The sequence below is a fragment of the Patella vulgata genome, chromosome 7, assembly GCF_932274485.2.
Source record: "Patella vulgata chromosome 7, xgPatVulg1.2, whole genome shotgun sequence".
Taxonomy (NCBI): domain Eukaryota; kingdom Metazoa; phylum Mollusca; class Gastropoda; family Patellidae; genus Patella; species Patella vulgata.
The window spans coordinates 26,428,164-26,447,721 of NC_065885.2; the positions used below are offsets into that span (position 1 = coordinate 26,428,164).

The 19,558-nt window shown below is 33.1% G+C and overlaps 2 protein-coding genes across 3 annotated transcripts; both read left to right on the top strand.

The window, feature by feature from the left end:
• The first annotated feature begins 61 nt into the window (after positions 1-61).
• LOC126827767 (protein NEDD1) lies at positions 62-11,221 on the top strand. Of its 2 annotated transcripts, XM_050557287.1 has the most exons (16): positions 80-108; positions 703-804; positions 1,023-1,181; positions 2,105-2,199; positions 2,979-3,095; positions 3,402-3,542; positions 4,225-4,454; positions 4,857-5,043; positions 5,222-5,321; positions 5,773-5,877; positions 6,102-6,185; positions 6,606-6,712; positions 7,367-7,442; positions 7,880-8,133; positions 8,579-8,740; positions 9,166-11,221. In XM_050557287.1, exons 3-16 carry the CDS (start codon positions 1,055-1,057, stop codon positions 9,268-9,270), a joined length of 1,890 nt encoding a protein of 629 aa, XP_050413244.1. In that variant the 5' UTR covers positions 80-108; positions 703-804; positions 1,023-1,054; the 3' UTR covers positions 9,271-11,221. The 2 variants fall into 2 exon arrangements, with proteins under 2 accessions (XP_050413245.1, XP_050413244.1); XM_050557288.1 differs by lacking the exon at positions 703-804 and having other exon boundaries at positions 62-108.
• A 2,063-nt stretch (positions 11,222-13,284) lies between these two features.
• LOC126827766 (mitochondrial inner membrane protease ATP23 homolog) lies at positions 13,285-19,075 on the top strand. Its single transcript, XM_050557285.2, has 6 exons — positions 13,285-13,524; positions 13,912-13,957; positions 14,774-14,855; positions 15,190-15,324; positions 15,579-15,668; positions 16,699-19,075. Exons 1-6 carry the CDS (start codon positions 13,296-13,298, stop codon positions 16,891-16,893), a joined length of 777 nt encoding a protein of 258 aa, XP_050413242.1. The 5' UTR covers positions 13,285-13,295; the 3' UTR covers positions 16,894-19,075.
• The last annotated feature ends 483 nt before the right edge of the window (positions 19,076-19,558 follow it).

The following is a 19,558-nucleotide window of genomic DNA, read 5'->3' on the forward strand; positions in this document are numbered from 1 at the left end:
TATATAACCTATATTCGTTTTGTTTCATATTCCGGTCCCAAATATATTTATGCACTAGAGGGCGCTGCTTATAATTTCTAGAATTAGAGGCTGGCGGGAGTTAAAAATGTTTGTAAACAAAGTCATACATTTTATCATAATTTTAAAATGTTGACTCATCTTTGACATGTTCAAAGATAGACGGCAACATATTTTCCTTGCTATCTTACTAAAAGGGGAAAATAAATAAGGGTTGGCAGAGAGTGGCTCCCATCCGACTGGCACAGACAGGATCAGTAGTACATAAACTCTACTACAGACATCAGTCCAAAGGGATTACTAGATTACTACGAATAAGAAGCACTTAACTTTAAGGCATTACTAAAAAAAAAAGGCGTATGTTTTCAATACAACTGCATCAGTACAATGTTGCGACAAAAAAAACGATTACATTTCAATTTGGTCCCCCGTCATTTCGGACTTACACTTAGTTAGGGTTACAATATTTCTGACGCGGGCAGGTGACATTTCGGACTCGGATAGGTGACATTTCGGACTTGGGAATAAGTTGAAAGGAAAGGTTGAACACAACTGTCAAATCAATCTATATTAAACCAAAAGCGATTTTATAAAAAATAACATGGGTAAGATTTACCTCCCATCCAACATGTTCCCACTTCAAAAGTTATGTAGATCATGATATTTTGGTGTCTATTATTTCAGCCTGAATTTCAAAGATTTTATGGATCATTTTAATAGGGGGGTGCAGTATTTGAGATCAGTTCTAGTATGGTGGATGTGAAGTAAAAATAAAGACAATATTTGGTAATATATAAAGAGTTTTAATCCATGTGGTGGAGACAGTAGCTTCATCAGAATTGATCTGGATCGGAATCATACTTTTAGTCAACACCCTTCCTCATTTCAAAAGCATCTCTATTGTCATAACTTCCAGTGATCTTAACTAAGATCTACTGTGTATCAGTTCACTGTATGTAATCATTATTTTAAAGATTTCTTGATAATTCTGTCTTTTTCTTCAGAAAATAAATGGTTGAATGATTAATCAACAAACATGTCTGTATTAAAGCTGGTTTCTGCAGGAGAAGATGTGAAAATCTGGGATAGTAGAGGCTTTGGTTTGGTGAAAACATTTGACCCCCATGATCAGAATGTTTCAGCTGTATGCTGGAGTCACTGTGGTAAGCAGTTCATTAATTTTTAATGAAAGCATTAATAAAACAAACATTTAAATTAGGTTGCCATCTCCATCGGTCTGTCGGCCTGTCGTCCATCCACACTTGTTTGCCCGCTCTCTTAGAGGCCACAATTTTTAACGAATCTCTTTTAAACTTCAGGATAGTGGTTCTTATTAGTATACAACAATTGGGATCAAATTTGAGCTCAGTCGCTATTTTTCTTCTCGAGTTATGTCCCTTTCATTAGTGTAATTTTACTTGACAGCTATCTAAAGGCCACAATTTTTGATGAATCTTTCTGAAACCTTAGTGATTCTTATCAGAAGAGGACAATTGAGATTGAATTTGAGTGCAATAGCTTTTTTCTTTTTAGAGTTCTTGCCCTTTAATTAACATGATTTTGATTGTCTGTTCTTAGAGGCCACGAAATTTAATGAATCTTTTCAAACTTGAGGATAATAGTTCTTATGAGTTGACATTAGTATAGTGATTGAATTTGAGCACAGTCTCTGTTTTTGTTCTGGAGTTATGATTCTTTAATTAGCTTATTTTTGCTTGTCCGCTCTCTTGATGCCACAATTTTTGATGAATCTTATGTGTTGACAACAAATGAGATTGAATTTAAGATTTAAGCACATTCACTATTATTTTCATTTCAGACTTACATCTATGGCCCTAATTCTTGTAATTATGCTTCTCTGTTCTCTGGGGGTTACTATTTTTCGTTTTGGATAAGCTTGAATGCTGTGTATTGCTATCTTTTTTGCAAGACAAAGCTGCTGTGTAGGTGCATTTCCACTTTAAATCTTTTGTAGAAATATGTTTATATTATGCACATTATGTACAGTATTGAAGGTCTTTGTGTTTAGGTCTTCAGTATTTGTATTTTTTTAACTTTTTTCTTTAAAACTTTCTAATATTTGCAGGTAAATTTTTAACAAGTTGTTCAGAGAATGATGATAAAATACCAATAACTCATATACAGAATACCAGTAAACCTAGTGTAGAAATAGATGTAGAGGTAAGTTGTGAAACATCTTTGAATGAAAAAATGTTCTTTGCTTTCAGGAGGCGTTTGATCTTTGAGTAGTCTAATATAATTTAAATTATAAAATCTGTCATCGATCCCACTTTTGTATAAGACAAGTAATAGGGTTGCCTGCCGAACCTCATGTGTTTTCTGTGAGTTCTATGACTTCCTCCTACTGCTATGTACCACTGTGCACAAGCGATTTATATTGAAATAATGATCTTGTATGTGACAAGGAGTCTGCCCATATTTTAGAATTTTGTGAATGCCCTAGCAACAAAAGTTAACTTACAGTCTGCTTGAAATATATATGCAGGAGCCAATTAAGCCATAATGGTTACATATTAGTTTAGAAAATCAAAAAACTTTACAAGGCCGTTATACAGTCATGCAATAATGCACTTGGGGAAACATTTAGGCCTTTTTAGGTTTGGCAGCAGCTTAAAATAAACACTATCCCCTGGATAAAGTAATTTGTTAATTACTTTTAGGGTTATGGTCATTACTCACTTTACAAGGCCTTGTGAATGCTTTAACAGCAAAATATATTATCAAATCTACTTTGCTTTTCATTTACCTAAAAAATCACATTGCAACAACCTATGTTTCATTGCCTGGTAAAGTCATTTTATTTATAAGTGCATTTACAGCATAATGCAGTTCTGTTCTTGGTAGATTTAATTGTTAAACTGTCTGTATTAAGAATCAAATGTAGCCTACACACTATGCTGTAAATTGCTAATTAAAATATTTTTTGTTTATATTTTCAGAAAGGAAACCTATGTGTAGATTTCAATTCTAACTCAAGATATTTACTGTATGGTGGAAATAACTGTATTGTTAATGTCTGGGATCTTAAATCAAAAAAGTTAAAAAAGTCTTTTAAGGTATGACTTAGTTAACAAAATGGTTGTAGTCATCATTTTCCAGATGTAAGCATAACTGAAACAATTATAATTGGGATTGTGCAAAACAGTGGATACTGATATATAAGTTATCTGTACATTCACTGACATTGACAGACTTCTGATTGGTTACTTCTGTACCACAAATGGTCGTTTTGATGTTTTATCACATTTTCTGCTATTTTATTGTGGTCCTGCTCTTCTACATTTAGTACAAGACTAATCAAATCTTCTGAATTTATTAATTTGTATATATATTCATTTTATAGTTTGTTTTATATTGTTTAGGAACATAAATCTGCAATAACAAGCCTGGCATTTAACTGGAATGATGCTTACATTGCTTCTGGATCTAGATCAGGGGATATAATTCTACACAACCTACTGACAGGACAGTCAGGATCTCCACTACGAGCACCTAAAGTTCAGGTTAGAGTAAAGCATAATCTAAAAAAGAGAATGTTCTTGCACTTTTGATATTAGATCACCAGATTATAGTCAACACATCTATTTTTCTTCTATATTCAATCTGCAAATACACAGCTGAAAAAACCCAAAATATGTCCATGTTAAAACAGAAATATGCAATGTGCATAAATCAAGATAAAGCCACATTTGTATGAAATTACTGATACTTTATATTAAACATACATTATGCAAGAGCTAAATCTGCCTATTGCAGGTCTTTCTTAAGGCCTGAAATGTTATATAAACTATTAATTAGACATTTATTAACATGAAAAGACCATAATCAACTCTTGATGCCATCTTATGGGTCCAATTTTTATTGGATTTGAATCAGATCTGCTGTTCAAAGCCCATTGATGATAAACTGCAAAAATGGATAATCGGAACTATGTTCATTATAGTATCAGCAGTAACAATGACAATGAAGGCTACAATGTTTTGAAAATGAGGTTTTCTTGGCCCAGAGTGCAGTAATTTGACTGAAATTTTCAGCATATCCCCCTTACATTATCTATTTTTTTTAACTATTATAGTGAGAACTGCCAGGTCTTTATCTGATCTTCCATAATGTATATTTAACTATTAAATTAATAGTAGACATTTATCGATGACAATCTTAAGTTTAACTTTCTATTTATTTTAGACAATAAAACAGATACAGTATCATTATTTTCGTAAGTCACTGTTCGCTTCAGCATCAGATGATGGAGCTATAAACCTGTGGGATGCTAATACAAGACAATTAAAACATTCTTTTAATGATATACATAAAGCACCAGCTACTGGTTTGGCCTTTTCTCCTATTAATGAGATGTTGTTAATGAGTGTTGGGTTAGATAAGAGAATAGCACTATATGATGTTCAAGGAAAACGGTAAATTATATAATATCAATAACTTTTATTATATCAAGATTATTGAAATGCACATCACTAGAATAGATATTTTGTATTATGCATTCAATTGTTTTGCTTCATTGTATGTTGATTTATGAATAAGTATCAATTTTACATATTATATATGTTCAAATTTAAAAAATGAATCAATTTTACATAAATTATATATAATATGTCTTTACATTAAAAAGGTATGAATTTGACATATTATTTATATTTACATTACAAAGCCTTCAAATGCTCAAGTTGGTTATCAGGATAGTATTGTCAAATATGTATCTAAATACTGTAAAGTTATGTAATGTAATTCTTCATAGATATTGCTAAAATCTATTCTTAAATTGAGTATATTTCACTTGGTTTTATTTCAATCTATTATAGGAATTTGAGAGTGTTAATGGCAGATAGCCCATTGACCTCTATAGATGTTATGGCAGATGGTGCCACTATAGCAGTTGGTACATCCAAGGGTAAAATACTGGTGTATGATATCAGACAAGGCCCGAATCCTGTTCACATGGTTAATGCCCATAGTTGTGCTATATCTTCACTGTCTTTTCATCCAAAGGTAAGTACATGTATATTCAAAGTGTACTGTACAGTCATATTCTACACACACCATGTTCGAACAGCAGATGGTCTGCTGATCATACATGATTTCATGTTATACTCTTTAGTGACATAAACATTGATAATTTTATATTTTTGGTGAAAAAAAATGATTGTGTGTTATATTTTTTGTATAGTCTGAAATGAATAGTGCAGATGGTAATAGTTCAGATTCTAAGAAAAGAGATTTACCTAAAGCTCCTCAAACAAAACCAACCACCAAAACTAATGATACAAGTTAGTTTCTTATTTCAAATAATGCTTATTTATTTAAAACATAATACTTGTGGGTTCAAATATTAATTAGGAATCAGGTTTTTGAAAAGCCCTGAAAACCCTATGTCCTTTAGTTCAGGAAGAAATTTGTATGAACCATGTTACAGCAAAGAATATTTAGAGTGGTTTTATTACTTTTTAATGGTGTAACATGTGCATGTTAAATCATTGATTCAAGTGGTGTGGTTCAAGGAATAGGGTTGCCTGTCCAACCTCATGGGTTTCCTTACACAGCTGAAGACACCTACGCAAGTGAATTATTGAAATAAAATTGAACCATATGTTAGTGCCAAAATGACCTAGATTTTATCAAGTGGACATTAAACCCAATTTCTCTCTCTCTCTCTAACACTTTTCAATGTATTATATTAATTTAATTGTGTGTATTTGTATACATGTATTATTGATATAGATAGTAATGTGATAGCAGCACAAACAACAGTAGAAAGAGCTCAACTTAAACAACACCAGAATCAAGTAAGAGATGATGTCTTCTCACCTGTTAGAGAAAATATAGGTTACTATTTATTTCTTTTATACATAATTTTCATGGTTAAATTCAAAGAATTTACATCATCAGGTGGATTTAATTATCTGAATAAACAAACATCTTTAAAAAACAAAAAGAATGAATTCTAAATCTGGAAATGATCTATATTGTGGCAACTGAAATGTTTATGTATATGTATTTTGATTCTGTATATTAGTTGAAATGTGATTATAGAGTTATTTGTATTTAAGGTTATGGTTCAGCATCATTTACAGATGATTCTTGTCATCAACAATCAGCTACAACTGTTAATACAAGTGATAATAGTTCTACAGGTCAGTAGAATTAAATATTCATAATACTAATTGTTCTTTTGGAAATGTGGATTTCATTAAATATTAAAAGGATCACCTACTGTTTAGATCTTACTTACAGTGGTATTGTTTTGGGGTGTAGGGAGTAGGTGATCTGTGTTTTAGAAGAGAATCTGTAAAAATTAAGTGAATCTTCCAGGAAATCTCATTTGTAGCACCAAACTTAATTGCTGTAGATGATTTATATTTAATTTGAAAAAACCCCAGTTTATTTCATATAGTTTTACATATTTAAATTATCTTCCTTTCTGATATTTCTCAGTACTGGATCCTATAACTGAATCTTGTGGGCAAACTATCTAGGAATTGGCCCCAGGTATTACCAAACTTCAGCATGTCACAGCTCACTCTTCATTTTACTACTTCTATTGTTATTATCAGGTGTGTGTGGTGTATTTTCACCTCTACAAGGTCACCAGACTAGTTTATCTGGGAAATTTAGTCTAGGTAACAGTCCATTAATAAATAATAGTTATTCTAGTTCTCAGGTAAATATATTCCGTACTTTACTATGTATTCCTTATATAACCTGGACAACACATTACTGACGTGTAATCCTCTTTCCTTGTGATCAAGGGGATCCCGGTGGGTTAGACGCTGGTTCGCTAGCCTGGAGGTCGGGTGTTCGATCCCTGCATTGGCCGAGAAAGTTCATCCAGATTTTCCGGCCTGGTTATCCCTTGTCAGTGATGCAGGATGGAGGGCCTGACAAGGATAGCTGTCTAGTCGTTTGGATTTTACGAAAAACAGGTCCCATGTAACATTGGTGCGCACATAAAAGATCCCTTGACAGTTGGAATTCGATATAAGAGTAGACTGTAGTGCCGCTGTCCGGAAAAAATTCCCTCATAGCACACTGTATGGTGTATGCCTGTCTTCATTAACCCAGTTCGGAGCAAAATAGTAGGACGTTAAACCCCATTTCATTTTATTTCATTTCCGTTCATCAAAATTTATGTGAAACGCTGATAGGAATATACAAGTAAATCATTGTGATGAACTGTACAACAATGAGTGGTGTATTCCCATTGTGTTTCAGTATATTATAGAAGAAGATAAAGGATATAATAACATCTGTAAAAATGTCTTACAACTGATGTTGTTGAAAAAATAATTTAATAGATGTTGATGATATATTTCAGGGAGCTAGTTCAGCAGTAGTTTCACCAACAAATAATTCATCTCATATTTTACATACAGGTGTTAATGGTCATTCAGGTATATTCTAAACTTTCCATAAGAATTTTTTAAACACTTAGTTTGACCAATATTTTGGGTATTCCATTAGAATCGTGGTACCGTACCCATCTAGCAACATTTGCCCACTTGCGGACATGTTTCGTCAGATTTCCCATAATAGGATCGTGCATTATAACTTATGGCATGTTTCATCACTTTTTACAAAAAGTATTGTTAAACCCCAACATGGGCATGCTGAAAATGTTGAAATACATGTATATCTAAAAAAGTAATTGATGCAGGCAGGAGATTTTTGTTAGTATTATTTCAAAATTTTCATGCCTGTGTTTCCTTAGCAGTAATATCCTGGGATAAAGTATATTTTATTCAACCGAACTAAATCTGGTCCAAGACTTTGCTTCATACCCTATAATGACCAGTATGAACATGTAATATTTATAAACTTATATTTGTAGCTGTTAGTAAGGTTGTACAGAAAGGTGTCAGTGCTTCTCCAAGTTTACATCAGATATCAGGTTCTAGTCATGATGTAGATATAGGAGACAGTATTAATTCTGGTGCTAGTAATGGTAAGAAGGTTATGTTTACTGATGGTAGTCCACCAAATGCAGCAACTGTTCGACATATGGTATCTACAGCTATAGATAACTGTAGGCAAGATTTACGACAAGAAATACATGGTGCTTGGCAAGAATCTTGTTCTCCACAGGTAGATAAATATAAGTTCTGTTTAATCTCATTGAATTAAAGTGTAAAATTAATTTACAAAGTTACGGTTACAATATACATATACTAGTAGGGTATAACACGCTTAATCTGCAAGGTGGGTATCTGTACGGCTACCAGCAGCATTATAGTGAAGTCCTTGTCTTGTGTATAAGATATTAGGGTCTCACAATATGTAGATGTAGTAAATGACACCAACTTCTCTGAATCATTAGTGTGTTGACTTCTGTACAAAATTTCTATTATATACTTTGAGACAGTTTATCAGTAGCATCATTCTCCAGAATCTATTCCATTCTCTTAATATATCCTGTGGGAAAACATAAGTTGCATTTTTCTTTAGCATGCATATCAAATTAAAATTGTAATTATCTGCAACTGATTTAATCTGCTCAATTCTTATTCTATGCCATATTTTCTTCATTCAGAAACCAAAAGCAGAAGTGTCAGGAGCAGCTGATCCAAATCTATTTCAGACTGAATTTACAAGAAATTTAATACGAGAAGCCCTGGAAGATTTTCGTGAAGAAATTCATCGTGATTTAACTAGTCTACATGTGGAAATGTTAAGACAATTTCAAATACAACAGGTTTGTATACATAATACCACTATGCTAAGTTCACTTTGGCATATAATTCTTTTATCAGATTATTTATATTATAAAATAAACATGATAGGTATTTTCTGTAAAAATATTGCTACAGCTTAGAGAACAGGATCTCTTTCTTTGAGATTAGCTTAAATCTGAAAATACTTTGTTAATATATTTAGGAGAGTTGTTTTTAATTCAGCCAATAGAGAAGTTATGGAATTTTATTTTTACAATGCTTTTTGAAGTTGTAATGTTTAGTCCATTCTGTGATATTCCGCTTTTGTGTACCATCTTACCCGAATCTTTAAAGATCAAAATTTTTGTGTTTTTTCTCAAAAGTTTATATTATATCAGTTTTGTTGTCAAGCAAGAAATTAGTTTTTAGTTCAGAAAAATGTTAATTATTTTGTTTATGGTTACAGAATGAAGTTACAGCAATGTTACATCATCTATCAGTAAATAAAGATCTGTTAGCGGAAGTTGAAGAACTACGTCAAGAAAATAAGCGTTTGAAAAAAACTTTTTGATTAAAAGATGTTGAACAAGTCTTGTGCCACTTTTGAAATGTACATGCTATTCTTCCACCTGGTATGATCTTGTGAAACTAATGCTTGAGGTAGACATTATCGATATAGTCAACTGTGTATTGTTTTGAATCGTAACCCTGCGACATCCAGATTTATACCATTGTTATGTCTTTTACAAACAGATATTACCAGAAAAAAGTGACATGGAATCACATCTTTGGCTAATTGTGCATTTATTAAATTGATGGTACAGTGCTACTATTATCTGTACATTTCTCTGCATTATGTTTTCCTAACTTCTCCTTGCTGTGCCTTGAGTGGTTGAACCAAGTCTTGGCATGTAGGTGCATTTTCGGTAATAACAGATCAAGTTTAAGTTGCATTTTAGTAAATCCTCATTTACTGGGGTTGTGGTCCTTGGCATTACCAAAACTCTTGAGATTTATGTTTCCCCGACTTCTTTTCATTGTGCTTTGGAATATTTAACTGAAACTTGATGTGGAAACAGAGATTTGGTAATAATGTGTAAGTATTGTAGTAACAGGTCAAGCGGTGGTTTTGTCATGTTTACGTACAGGCATTTGTTTCAAATTGACATGACTAGTTTAGAGCGCACATATTTATAGATAATCATCATGACGTCTATAAAATCATACATTTATTATCACATGCACCATTTGTAACCAATATTTTAATTATAACGAATATATGTTCATATTTTCATCATGAAGAAAAAAACAGGAACTAACAAAGAACTAATCAAATCAACTCTTTTTAAAGACACATGACCTCTTTGATTAAAGTCAAAATAAAATGGTGAAGAAGTTTGATCTAAAGACAATCATGTTCTATTTAAAATTCTACACGATTGTTTGTAAAGTGGTTTGTTTTTATTTTTATGTAGATGGATGTCCATCTAGCAAACAAAATCAACAATTTTCAATCTAATTAAAATTTGATCTTTATATCATTTAGATTTTAAATTGCTTGGCCTAGACTACATGAGAATTAATTCTCTAATTTTTGCCACTGTGGTTTGTTAAAATGATTCTTTCCTGCTCTAAAACACCTGTTCATTGATTAAGCTAATGGTCAAGTCTGGTCAATTGAAAACAAAGATCGTAAAATATGTTGACCATATTGTAGTGTAGTGTATAGATCAAAAAGAAGCAGTTAAGCATAAAAGAAACTGAGGCTTCATTCTTTCTTCTTTTTTTTTTACCTAATTCAAAGAGAGAGAGAGAAACAGGGTTTTACACTCGACACAATCTAGGTCATTTCGGGACTAACACATTGTTCAATTTTATTTCAATAATTCGCTTGCGCGAAGGGGTTTTTAGCAGTGGGAGGTAACTGGAAAAAACCCACGAGGTGAGACAGGCGACCCAACTCCTTGTCACGTACAACCGGGGAATCAAAACCCCGCCAGTTGACTCAAGGACAGACCTTATGATACAGAGCGTACGTGCTAACCATTCTGCCATCCACCCCTCCCCCCCAATTCAAAGAGCTTGTGTCTTTAAATAGATACAGTTCTTAACATCTAATATATTACTGTAGAAAGCATAGTGTGATAACTGTTGACTTAATTATAATTTACTGTATGTTGTATAATTTTCTGGATACCAGTATTCTTATTTTGAGTAACTGGAACAAAGTTTTACTTTTTTTGTTTTTGAGTTATTAAATATTTGGTATTACAATACACAACAAAATTTACAAGAAATTAATGTTTATTCTTGCATGCTTATGCAAAATTAACCTTTGTCAGACTGTAGCCTTATTATTTTTGACAGAACAAACTTTTATTACAACATTTTCTCCACAGAAATTAAATTGTATATACATTGTACATGTATATTGTTCATTATCATATTGTTAATAAATCTGATCATATATCGTATTATGTATATTGTTAAATATCATATTGTTAATAAACCTTAAAACCTGATATTATCATATTGCATGCCTTTGTCTGATTTGATTTTGGCCCAGTGTGCTTGGCTCACTAACTAGGAGGTCGCATGGTTTATACTGATGATGGCCGGGATAGTTCTTAAGGCTTTTTCAGTGTGTTTTCCTTTGTTCAGTGTACAGTATGAAGGGGTGTTTAGCAAAACTCAGACCGACTGTAAAATTGAGTACTACACATGGGAATTCACCTTATTTATTAAGAATTTTACAAGAGCATACAAAGTACTGTGAATCTGTCACAACTTATGAAAGTCAAAATAATTACATTGTTGTTGTGAATATACATAAATTAGCAAAGATGTTGCTGTGAATATACATAAATTAACAAAGATATGACTATGTTCTCACATTTTCATCAAGCGTCCACGCTTGGTCAAGTTTGACCACCGATTGACGATTTTGTCAAGATCACACCTAAGATTCAATTGTTCAATGAGGCGTTCTTGTTTCATTATTGAACGCATAACACTGTATTGCGTATGCCCATCTGCATTAGACCAGTTCGGAGCAGAACAGTAGGACGTTAAACCCCATTTCATTTCTTTTATACTTCATTCATGCACAGAGATTAACTGGAGAATTTAACAAATTATAGGGAGCCACAGTGGCTCAGCAGCTGAGACATTGGCTCGCTAGCCAGGAGGTCCGGTGTTTGATCCCTGCATTGTCGAGAAAGTTCATCAGGATTTTCTTATGTGGTTCCCCCTTGTCTGTGGTGCAGGATAGAGGGTCTTGCAAGGACTATTGCATAGTCATTCGGATGGGACCATAAACCAAGGTCCCGGGTACACATTGGCATGCACGTAAAAGATTCCTTGGCAGTTGGAATTTGATATAAGAGTAGGCTGTAGTGCCGCTGTCTGGGCTAAATTTCCCTCAGTACAATTCATGGTGTATGCTTGTCTTCATTAGCCCAGTCGGTGCAGAACAGTAGGACATTAAACCCAATTCCATTTCATTTCAAAAAATTATAAATGTGTTGGCTTTATTCACTCCCCGTTGACTTCAATCTTAAATCTATGCCAATTTTGGGCCTGTATTTTGACATTCTAATGAACTTGATTACAATAACCACAAAGAGCCAACTATGCCACAATCATTTTGATAAAAATTTGGGAGGGAGTTGGCCATCTTGATTTGTTTCTATGTAGGATAAAAGGAAACTATAGGCTGTGACATTATTTTCGTAGGTTATTTCTCTGTTTTATGTTATGTTACGTCCCAGTCCTTCCGCCTCAAAATCATGAATATTCACCAAAACCTGGCAGGAAAGCAAAAAGTGAGAGAAATAAGAAAAGAAAAAATATACAAGTATATAGTCAAACTACCTTTGATTGTAGAGCAAAAAATGGGAGAAATGAACAAAAAAAAGAATTTACCAGAAATGTGTGAATTAACATTTTGTGCCACTTTTAGGTGAATATATATAACTTGAGTCGGAATAACCATGAGATACAAACAGATATGGGTAATTCAAAAACGAAAAGGGACTGCTATGGTTGCATTAGTTTTTGGACATTGACCTTTTGACTACAATGTTCCGGGTTGGAATCCAGATGTGGGTCAACAAATGGCTTCAGGAAATTTCAAGTCTGGTTCTAGCGTGTCACAAGTAGCCCTGTGCATGCAGCGGAGTTTGTTGAGAAGTAGGCCTATGTGTGCCTAGTCAATCGGTCCATCGGATAGGACAAAAAAAAACAAAGCCACCTGTGCACACATTGGCGTGCATGCGAACGAACCCCTGACAGTTGGAATTCGAAGAAAAGTTGGAAATTTGAAATTTGCCGTCGGGGCAAAATTATCATGCTTGCATTAATTGCAATGGCACGGATTTAACACTTAATGTAGTCAATGGAGCAATATAATTATTGGTCCGATTCAAGAAAGAGCAGACATATGGAAGACTTTAGTTTAGAATGTTGCGTTCATGTCTAATATATTCAAACTGGAATGTAGAAACAAGAATCATGAATATTGTCCCATTTGGTCTTCCATACAGACAAGGTGAAGATAACTCTCACTACTATGTTCGATGGAAAAAAAATAAAAACATGTCCGAGCCCAAGGACGAAAACAGTGCACGTGGGTATGATTATGAGAATGAAAATAATAACACAAAGTCTGGCAATGGTGTAGATACAAAAGATGAAGACTATGGGTATTATTTCTATCCTGAAAGAGGGGGTACAAAGCCAAAAACTTTTTATGACCGGCTATGGTCAACCGATACTTCAAGGGATTGGAAGTGTGAATCAAATGTTTTGTGGTGTATAAGAAGAAGTAAGTACCGTGTGCCATAACTGACGTGCCCAGTAAAAAAAAATGATTAATAATATCAATGAATTTAAAGCCTGGTGTAGCTGAGTAGTTTGAATAGCTGCTTTTATTGCTTTTTTTTGAGACCAGCTGTAAATCAATTCATTTTCAAGGGAATTTAAGGGGTCATAAATTGCATCAGGATCAGGCATCACGTATTTCCACAATTGATAAATATTCTAGAATATTTGGAAAACTACAGATTTACGTTTAGGCCTATAACAAGTATTTGAAGAGAATGTATTTTTTTTTTGATTTTATGATTTAGTGGTTTCTGTAAACATTTGAGGTCAGAGTGTGCTTATTACCATTATACAACTGTGAAAGCTCTTTCAATTATATTTGTTTTAGATCCAATGGTAAAACTGTTGATGAGAGCAATGAAGAGTCATGGTTGGTAAGTTTTTAACTTTGTATGTTATCGTCAGCCTTGACATTTATAACAGGTATGACAAAGAATTAGCCTATTGAATTTCAATGGTTTACTTTCAGAGTTATCTTGATTATTTAGATAGGCCCTATTGACATTCATGATTGATGTGACTATTCAAGATGTCCTAACACCCTGTAGTGATTTCGTAACTTGACAGGTTTTCAACGTTCAGAGTAGGTTTGGCTCTCCCAAACTCAACCACATTGATGGGTTGCCTTAACTCGACTACCTATATGGATCGCCCAAACTCTTGTATAATCTTGGAGTGCACGTGCTGTTGGCCTATATAAGAGGGTTGATTAGCTGAAGTGGGGTGTGTTTTATTGCAGATTAGAAATGGTCGCCTGTTTGGCAGACCAGTGGATTTTATAGGTGTATCGGTCGCTTATTTAGCAGACCGGGTGATTTTATATACTAGTATTATATAGTGTTCTGATGGAGTTGTCGATTGGTAGATCTCAATAACCCTTATACAACCTTCCTTGATTTGGCAAATCACTTCACCCCTAACAATAATTAATCCTAAATAAAAGGCATTAAGTCAATCTTTTGGATGCGAGTCTAGGACTTAAAGTTATTGCCAACTACGGTACATCCCCAAATTCCTCTAGAAAGTCTAATTGGTCTCAGAGTCTAAGGGTCAAATTTAGGCATACTGTGAAGAGCCTTGATCAGGTTTAAAGGGTATGGTGTTGTTCTGTAAGTTGAGGATATTATTGTTTGTTTGAAAATAAAATTTGGATTTTTGGATTAACTAATTTGATCATTTTCTATTTACAGTGAGATTAATCTAAGACGACATATTTCTTGTGAAGATTGTTTAGAAAGAGTTAATGGTGGTTTTGATCCTGTAAAGAATCAGGTACTGTTACAGAAACTGTATGAATAAAATGAGTTCTCTGATCATTAATAGCTCTAAGGATTTAACTGATTACGCATCTTTGATAAAAATTTCACCAGAACAAGGTTGAGTGCCAGTGGGGGGAAGCTGCTCATATGACCCAAATTTTTGTGGCCTATAACTTTTTCTGTTAAATTGTGGAAGTTATATCAGTTAGTTTTCTAGCTCATACATTATGACTACACATATCATGCGACTCAAATTCACTTAAGGCTATTCGTATGACCCACGTTATTGTTCCACAGAAGATGTAATGGAAAAGTTATGTACTACATGTATTTGTATTTTTTTACAGGTTGTTATATGTCAGAATAACACTGGCAAAAGAAGTATATGTTGTAATGTCTTAGCTCATGAATTTACTCATATGTTTGATTACTGTAGAGCAAAAGTAGATTTTAAAAATATAGAACATTTAGCCTGTACAGAGGTAAGTGTAACATTGGTAATAAATCCTAATTCACATAGAGAATGGAGTTTGTCATCACCCTTCCCTTCTCGTCTGGACCTTCATGTCATCCTGGACAGCAATTGAATTCCAACTGTTGTGCTGAACTGCATCGAGAGATAAATATAATATAGTGTTTATTTCTATTATGTAACCTAAAAAGTTGTTATTTGGTAACTTGTGTATACATATTACAGAACCTATTAACTAAAGAAAAATTATTTTTCACTTTTCAGATACGTGCGGCCAATTTGATGCATTGTTCTTTTGCAGCAGCTTTTGCTTCTGGTGACGCCTCACCATTTAATTATAAACAACAACATGCTGTAAGTATTTAATTATAAACAACATGCTTTAAGTATGTAATTATAAATAACATGCTGTAAATATTTAATTATAAGCAACATGCTGTAAGTATTTAATTATAAACAACAACATGCTGTAAGTATTTAATTATAAACAACATGCTGTATGTATTTAATTATAAACAACATGCTTTACGTATGTAATTGTAAAAAAAAAAACATGCTGTAAGTATTTAATTATGAACAACAACATGCTGTAAGTATTTAATTATGAACAACAACATGCTGTAAGTATTTAATTATAAACATGTGGTAAGTATTTAATTATAAACAACATGCTGTAAGTATTTAATTAAAAACAACATGCTGTGAGTATTTAATTATAAACAACACCATGTTGAGGGTATTAAATTATAACAACATGGATCAAGGAAGATTACAAAATTATGAATATTCTCAATTAAATTATTTCAGAGCTTGAAATTGCTGCTTGTTATGACAATAACTGATTTTTTTTTTGTGAACAAAGAGATATAAATAACATATAGTTTTAATGAGAAACCTATCCATATTTGTCATTGTAATTTTCTGCAGAAGTTTGAACCTATATATATGTGTATGTACTTGTGATAAAAGTACTTATTTTTCAGGGAACCACGGTGGTTCAGTGAGTAAGATGTTGTTCGATCTCTGCTTTGGCAGATAAAGTTCATTGTCAATTTTCGGTGTGGTTTCCCTGTGTCAGTGGTACAGGATAGAGGGCCTGGCAGGGTTCCCCATTGTCAATGATACAGGACGGAGGGTCTGACAAGGACAGCTGTCTAGTCATTTGGATGGGACAGAAAACTGAGGTCCTGTGTAAACATTTGCATGCACATCAAAGGTCCCATGGTAGTTGGAATCCGATATAAGAGAAGGCCATAGTGCCGCTGTCAGGGCAAAATGTGCCTCATAGCACACTGTATGGCATATGACAGTCTTCATTAGTACATTCGGAGCAGAACAGTAGGATGTTAAATCCCATTTCAATTCATTTTCACTTATTTTTCAGACGTGTGTCAAAGCGAAAGCTCTTCATTCAATACTAATGGTCCGTAATGTTACACCAGAAGAAGGCATAGAAGCAGTGAATAAAGTATTTGATAAATGTTATAAAGACTTAGAACCTGTTGGTAGAAGATCTAGAAGAAACTCTCGTGACCCTGACTGTGCGCTAGTTGAAGGAACATTTTATGGATACATCTGATATTAATCGGCATTAGACATTTTATGAATTAGGATATAATTAGGATTATATCTTAAAGACAACTTTCAGAATTAAGAGTGTCACATTCAACATTTAATGATTTGTCATTAGCATAATTTCAAAAATTCTAAGTGCCATTATATAAAAGACAATTTTCCAAATTAACAGTGCTACATTTGATGATCTGTTATAAGCTTAATTCTAAACTCAGAATTTGGCCTAACACTTAGATAGATAAGATAGGTGTTATGATCAATTCTTGTGAGAAAAATAAGTTTAATGTGTGTTTCATTTTAAGCTAGATTGATCAGTTAGAACTAGAATTTTATCTGTTTTAATTGGTATGCCTAAAATTAATCTGACTTGGGTAATTTGAGAAAGTCTCTAAGATCAAAGTAGTTTTTATTTGATTTGAATTTGATACAAAAATTAAAAGAAAAGTATGTTTTATTTCAATATCTAATATTGAAATGCAGAACCATTTGGCTGTAGTATTATTGGTGTAACAGTGTGCATGCTTTTATGACTAAGAATATTTGTAAACAGGTTGCTAGAAGTGAACAAACGTTTTCTGTTAGTCCATCCATCTGTCAGTCAGCATTTCCTCGTAAATCTGAGGCCAGTTTTGTTAAAAAAAATTTATGTGAAGATTTGAGATAAAAGGATGGGCCTTATCCGTCCATCTCTTGGAAAATGTGGACGCATATTGCATGGCAATTGCTTGTTCAAATTTTGGCGCATTATAGTTATGCAAGTTAGAGAGGTTGATAAGAATTTTGAGACAAACCAGATTTGGAAATTGTAGTGTTTTTGAAAGATCTGTCTTGTATCAATTCTTTTGCATATCTTTGTCATGAATAATGTTATGTTTTTTTAGTTGTGTGCAAGTGATTACAAATACTTTTTTTATATACAACTGGGGGTAGTTTTTTCTTTGATGTGCATAGCAGTTATATCTCATATCAACCTGTCATGACGTCATCATAGGTTGATATATTCGGTTCATATCAACCGCTGATGAGGTCATGACGTCATCTCAGGTTGATATATTTGGTTCATATCAACTGCTGATGATGTTGATGATTGATATAATACACAGAAATAAATTTTTTTCTTTTGACAATTAAAAAAAATGATGGTACAGTTTGTAGCATTTAGCACCGAAATAGACGGCATACTTATCGGCATATTTAAATCGGTTATTCATGTCTAAGATATCTTTCAGAATTTTCTTTTCAGCGACATTTCGATTATTTCTCCACATACTCCAAGACTTGAGAAAGTGTTTATAGCCCAAAAGTTCCTTTGTAAAGCATTTTTTGGTACAGTCCACTTAAATCTTTCTCTGAACATACCGAAAACCTTCACAGTTCACTGTCAGAATTATCAGAAACGATCGCCTTTTGATCCGAATTTTCTTCAGCCTTTGACTATCAACTAGTAGATCCTCGTCGGAATTTGCATTCACATCTATTCCACCATCAATCTGTTTGCTAAAAAGAATTGATTATTCGTCTGATAACGTATTACTATCCATTTTGTTTATGCTTTCAATTCATGCTTCGCCCGCATGTTCTCTGTCCCATCAACCTCAGGTAGGTTAATATCCTATACATAAAACCACAAGATTTGTAGAACATGCTGGAATGGTTATAGTATGTTTGTTGTGTTTTATTATAGAATCAGTTCAACTCTTACATCCACTAAAAAATGACTTTGCACAGCAATGACTACAAATTTCTATCTTGATTATTATACATGTACTCTAAAACAACAAATCAGATCATCTTTATGTATCAAAAATTGTATTTCTATTCATAAGAATCCAACATAATAAAATATGTTACCGATTTGTATTTTGATATAAGATTTTTTATCTCATTTTTCCAAGTGGTAACTTTAAAAGCAAATGTAGAATTTGAGAGAAATTTTAATATGTTCGATAAGAAGTTGATAAAAGATCTTTTGATTCATATTTTAATAGTATAAGAAAAAGTGCATTTTACAGTTCTAGGTGTTCTGAACCTTTGTGTGAGCACACAAAATTGACCAAATGTCTTCTTACACTGTTAGCAGTGAAGAGTAAAATATTTATTAAGAGTATTCATTTTTTTTTTACTGTATTCTATAGATAGAAATATTTTATTAATAAAAAGAAAATAATGTTTTACAGAATTATGTTTGATATAATATTTTTAAAGGAATCGTCCACTTTTATGTCATAAAGGGTTCTAAAAAACGAAAGCAGACCATATAATTTTGGAAAAAAATCGTATTGCTCTTTCTAAAAGCCATAGTACATGTAATATTAGATATGTTTTTATTGTATGACTGCATTAAAATGTGGTCGAATGTTGTTGTCACCTCTGTAAATTAGTGCCCTTGATCAATTTGTCATCCAGTCCATTTCAAATGGATATGCATTATTCATATTTGTGAGACACAGAAACAATTTTTGTTTATGGCCTTTGTGAGCACTCGGACAGCAAACAATCTGAGCAACAGAACCACTCCAAAGTCAGTTTGTCAACAAAATGGTTGCAGCACCCAAAAAACCTGCCGTCTGTAACATCCATCCTATTTAATCCCCGACTTTGACAAGTCTACAGTGTCGCTCTTGGGACTATTGTGCTTCCTTCAACCTTTGTGTCGGAAAAGATTGGAA

Bases quoted from the DNA above. Each gene is read 5' to 3' on its own strand.
- LOC126827767 (XM_050557288.1), top strand. From the start codon at position 1,055: ATGTCTGTATTAAAGCTGGTTTCTGCAGGAGAAGATGTGAAAATCTGG. The intron at 6,186-6,605 runs GTCAGTAGAATT...TGTTATTATCAG, and splicing joins AAGTGATAATAGTTCTACAG to GTGTGTGTGGTGTATTTTCA. The intron at 6,713-7,366 runs GTAAATATATTC...GATATATTTCAG, and splicing joins ATAGTTATTCTAGTTCTCAG to GGAGCTAGTTCAGCAGTAGT.
- LOC126827766 (XM_050557285.2), top strand. From the start codon at position 13,296: ATGTCCGAGCCCAAGGACGAAAACAGTGCACGTGGGTATGATTATGAG. The intron at 15,325-15,578 runs GTAAGTGTAACA...TTCACTTTTCAG, and splicing joins AACATTTAGCCTGTACAGAG to ATACGTGCGGCCAATTTGAT. The intron at 15,669-16,698 runs GTAAGTATTTAA...CTTATTTTTCAG, and splicing joins ATTATAAACAACAACATGCT to ACGTGTGTCAAAGCGAAAGC.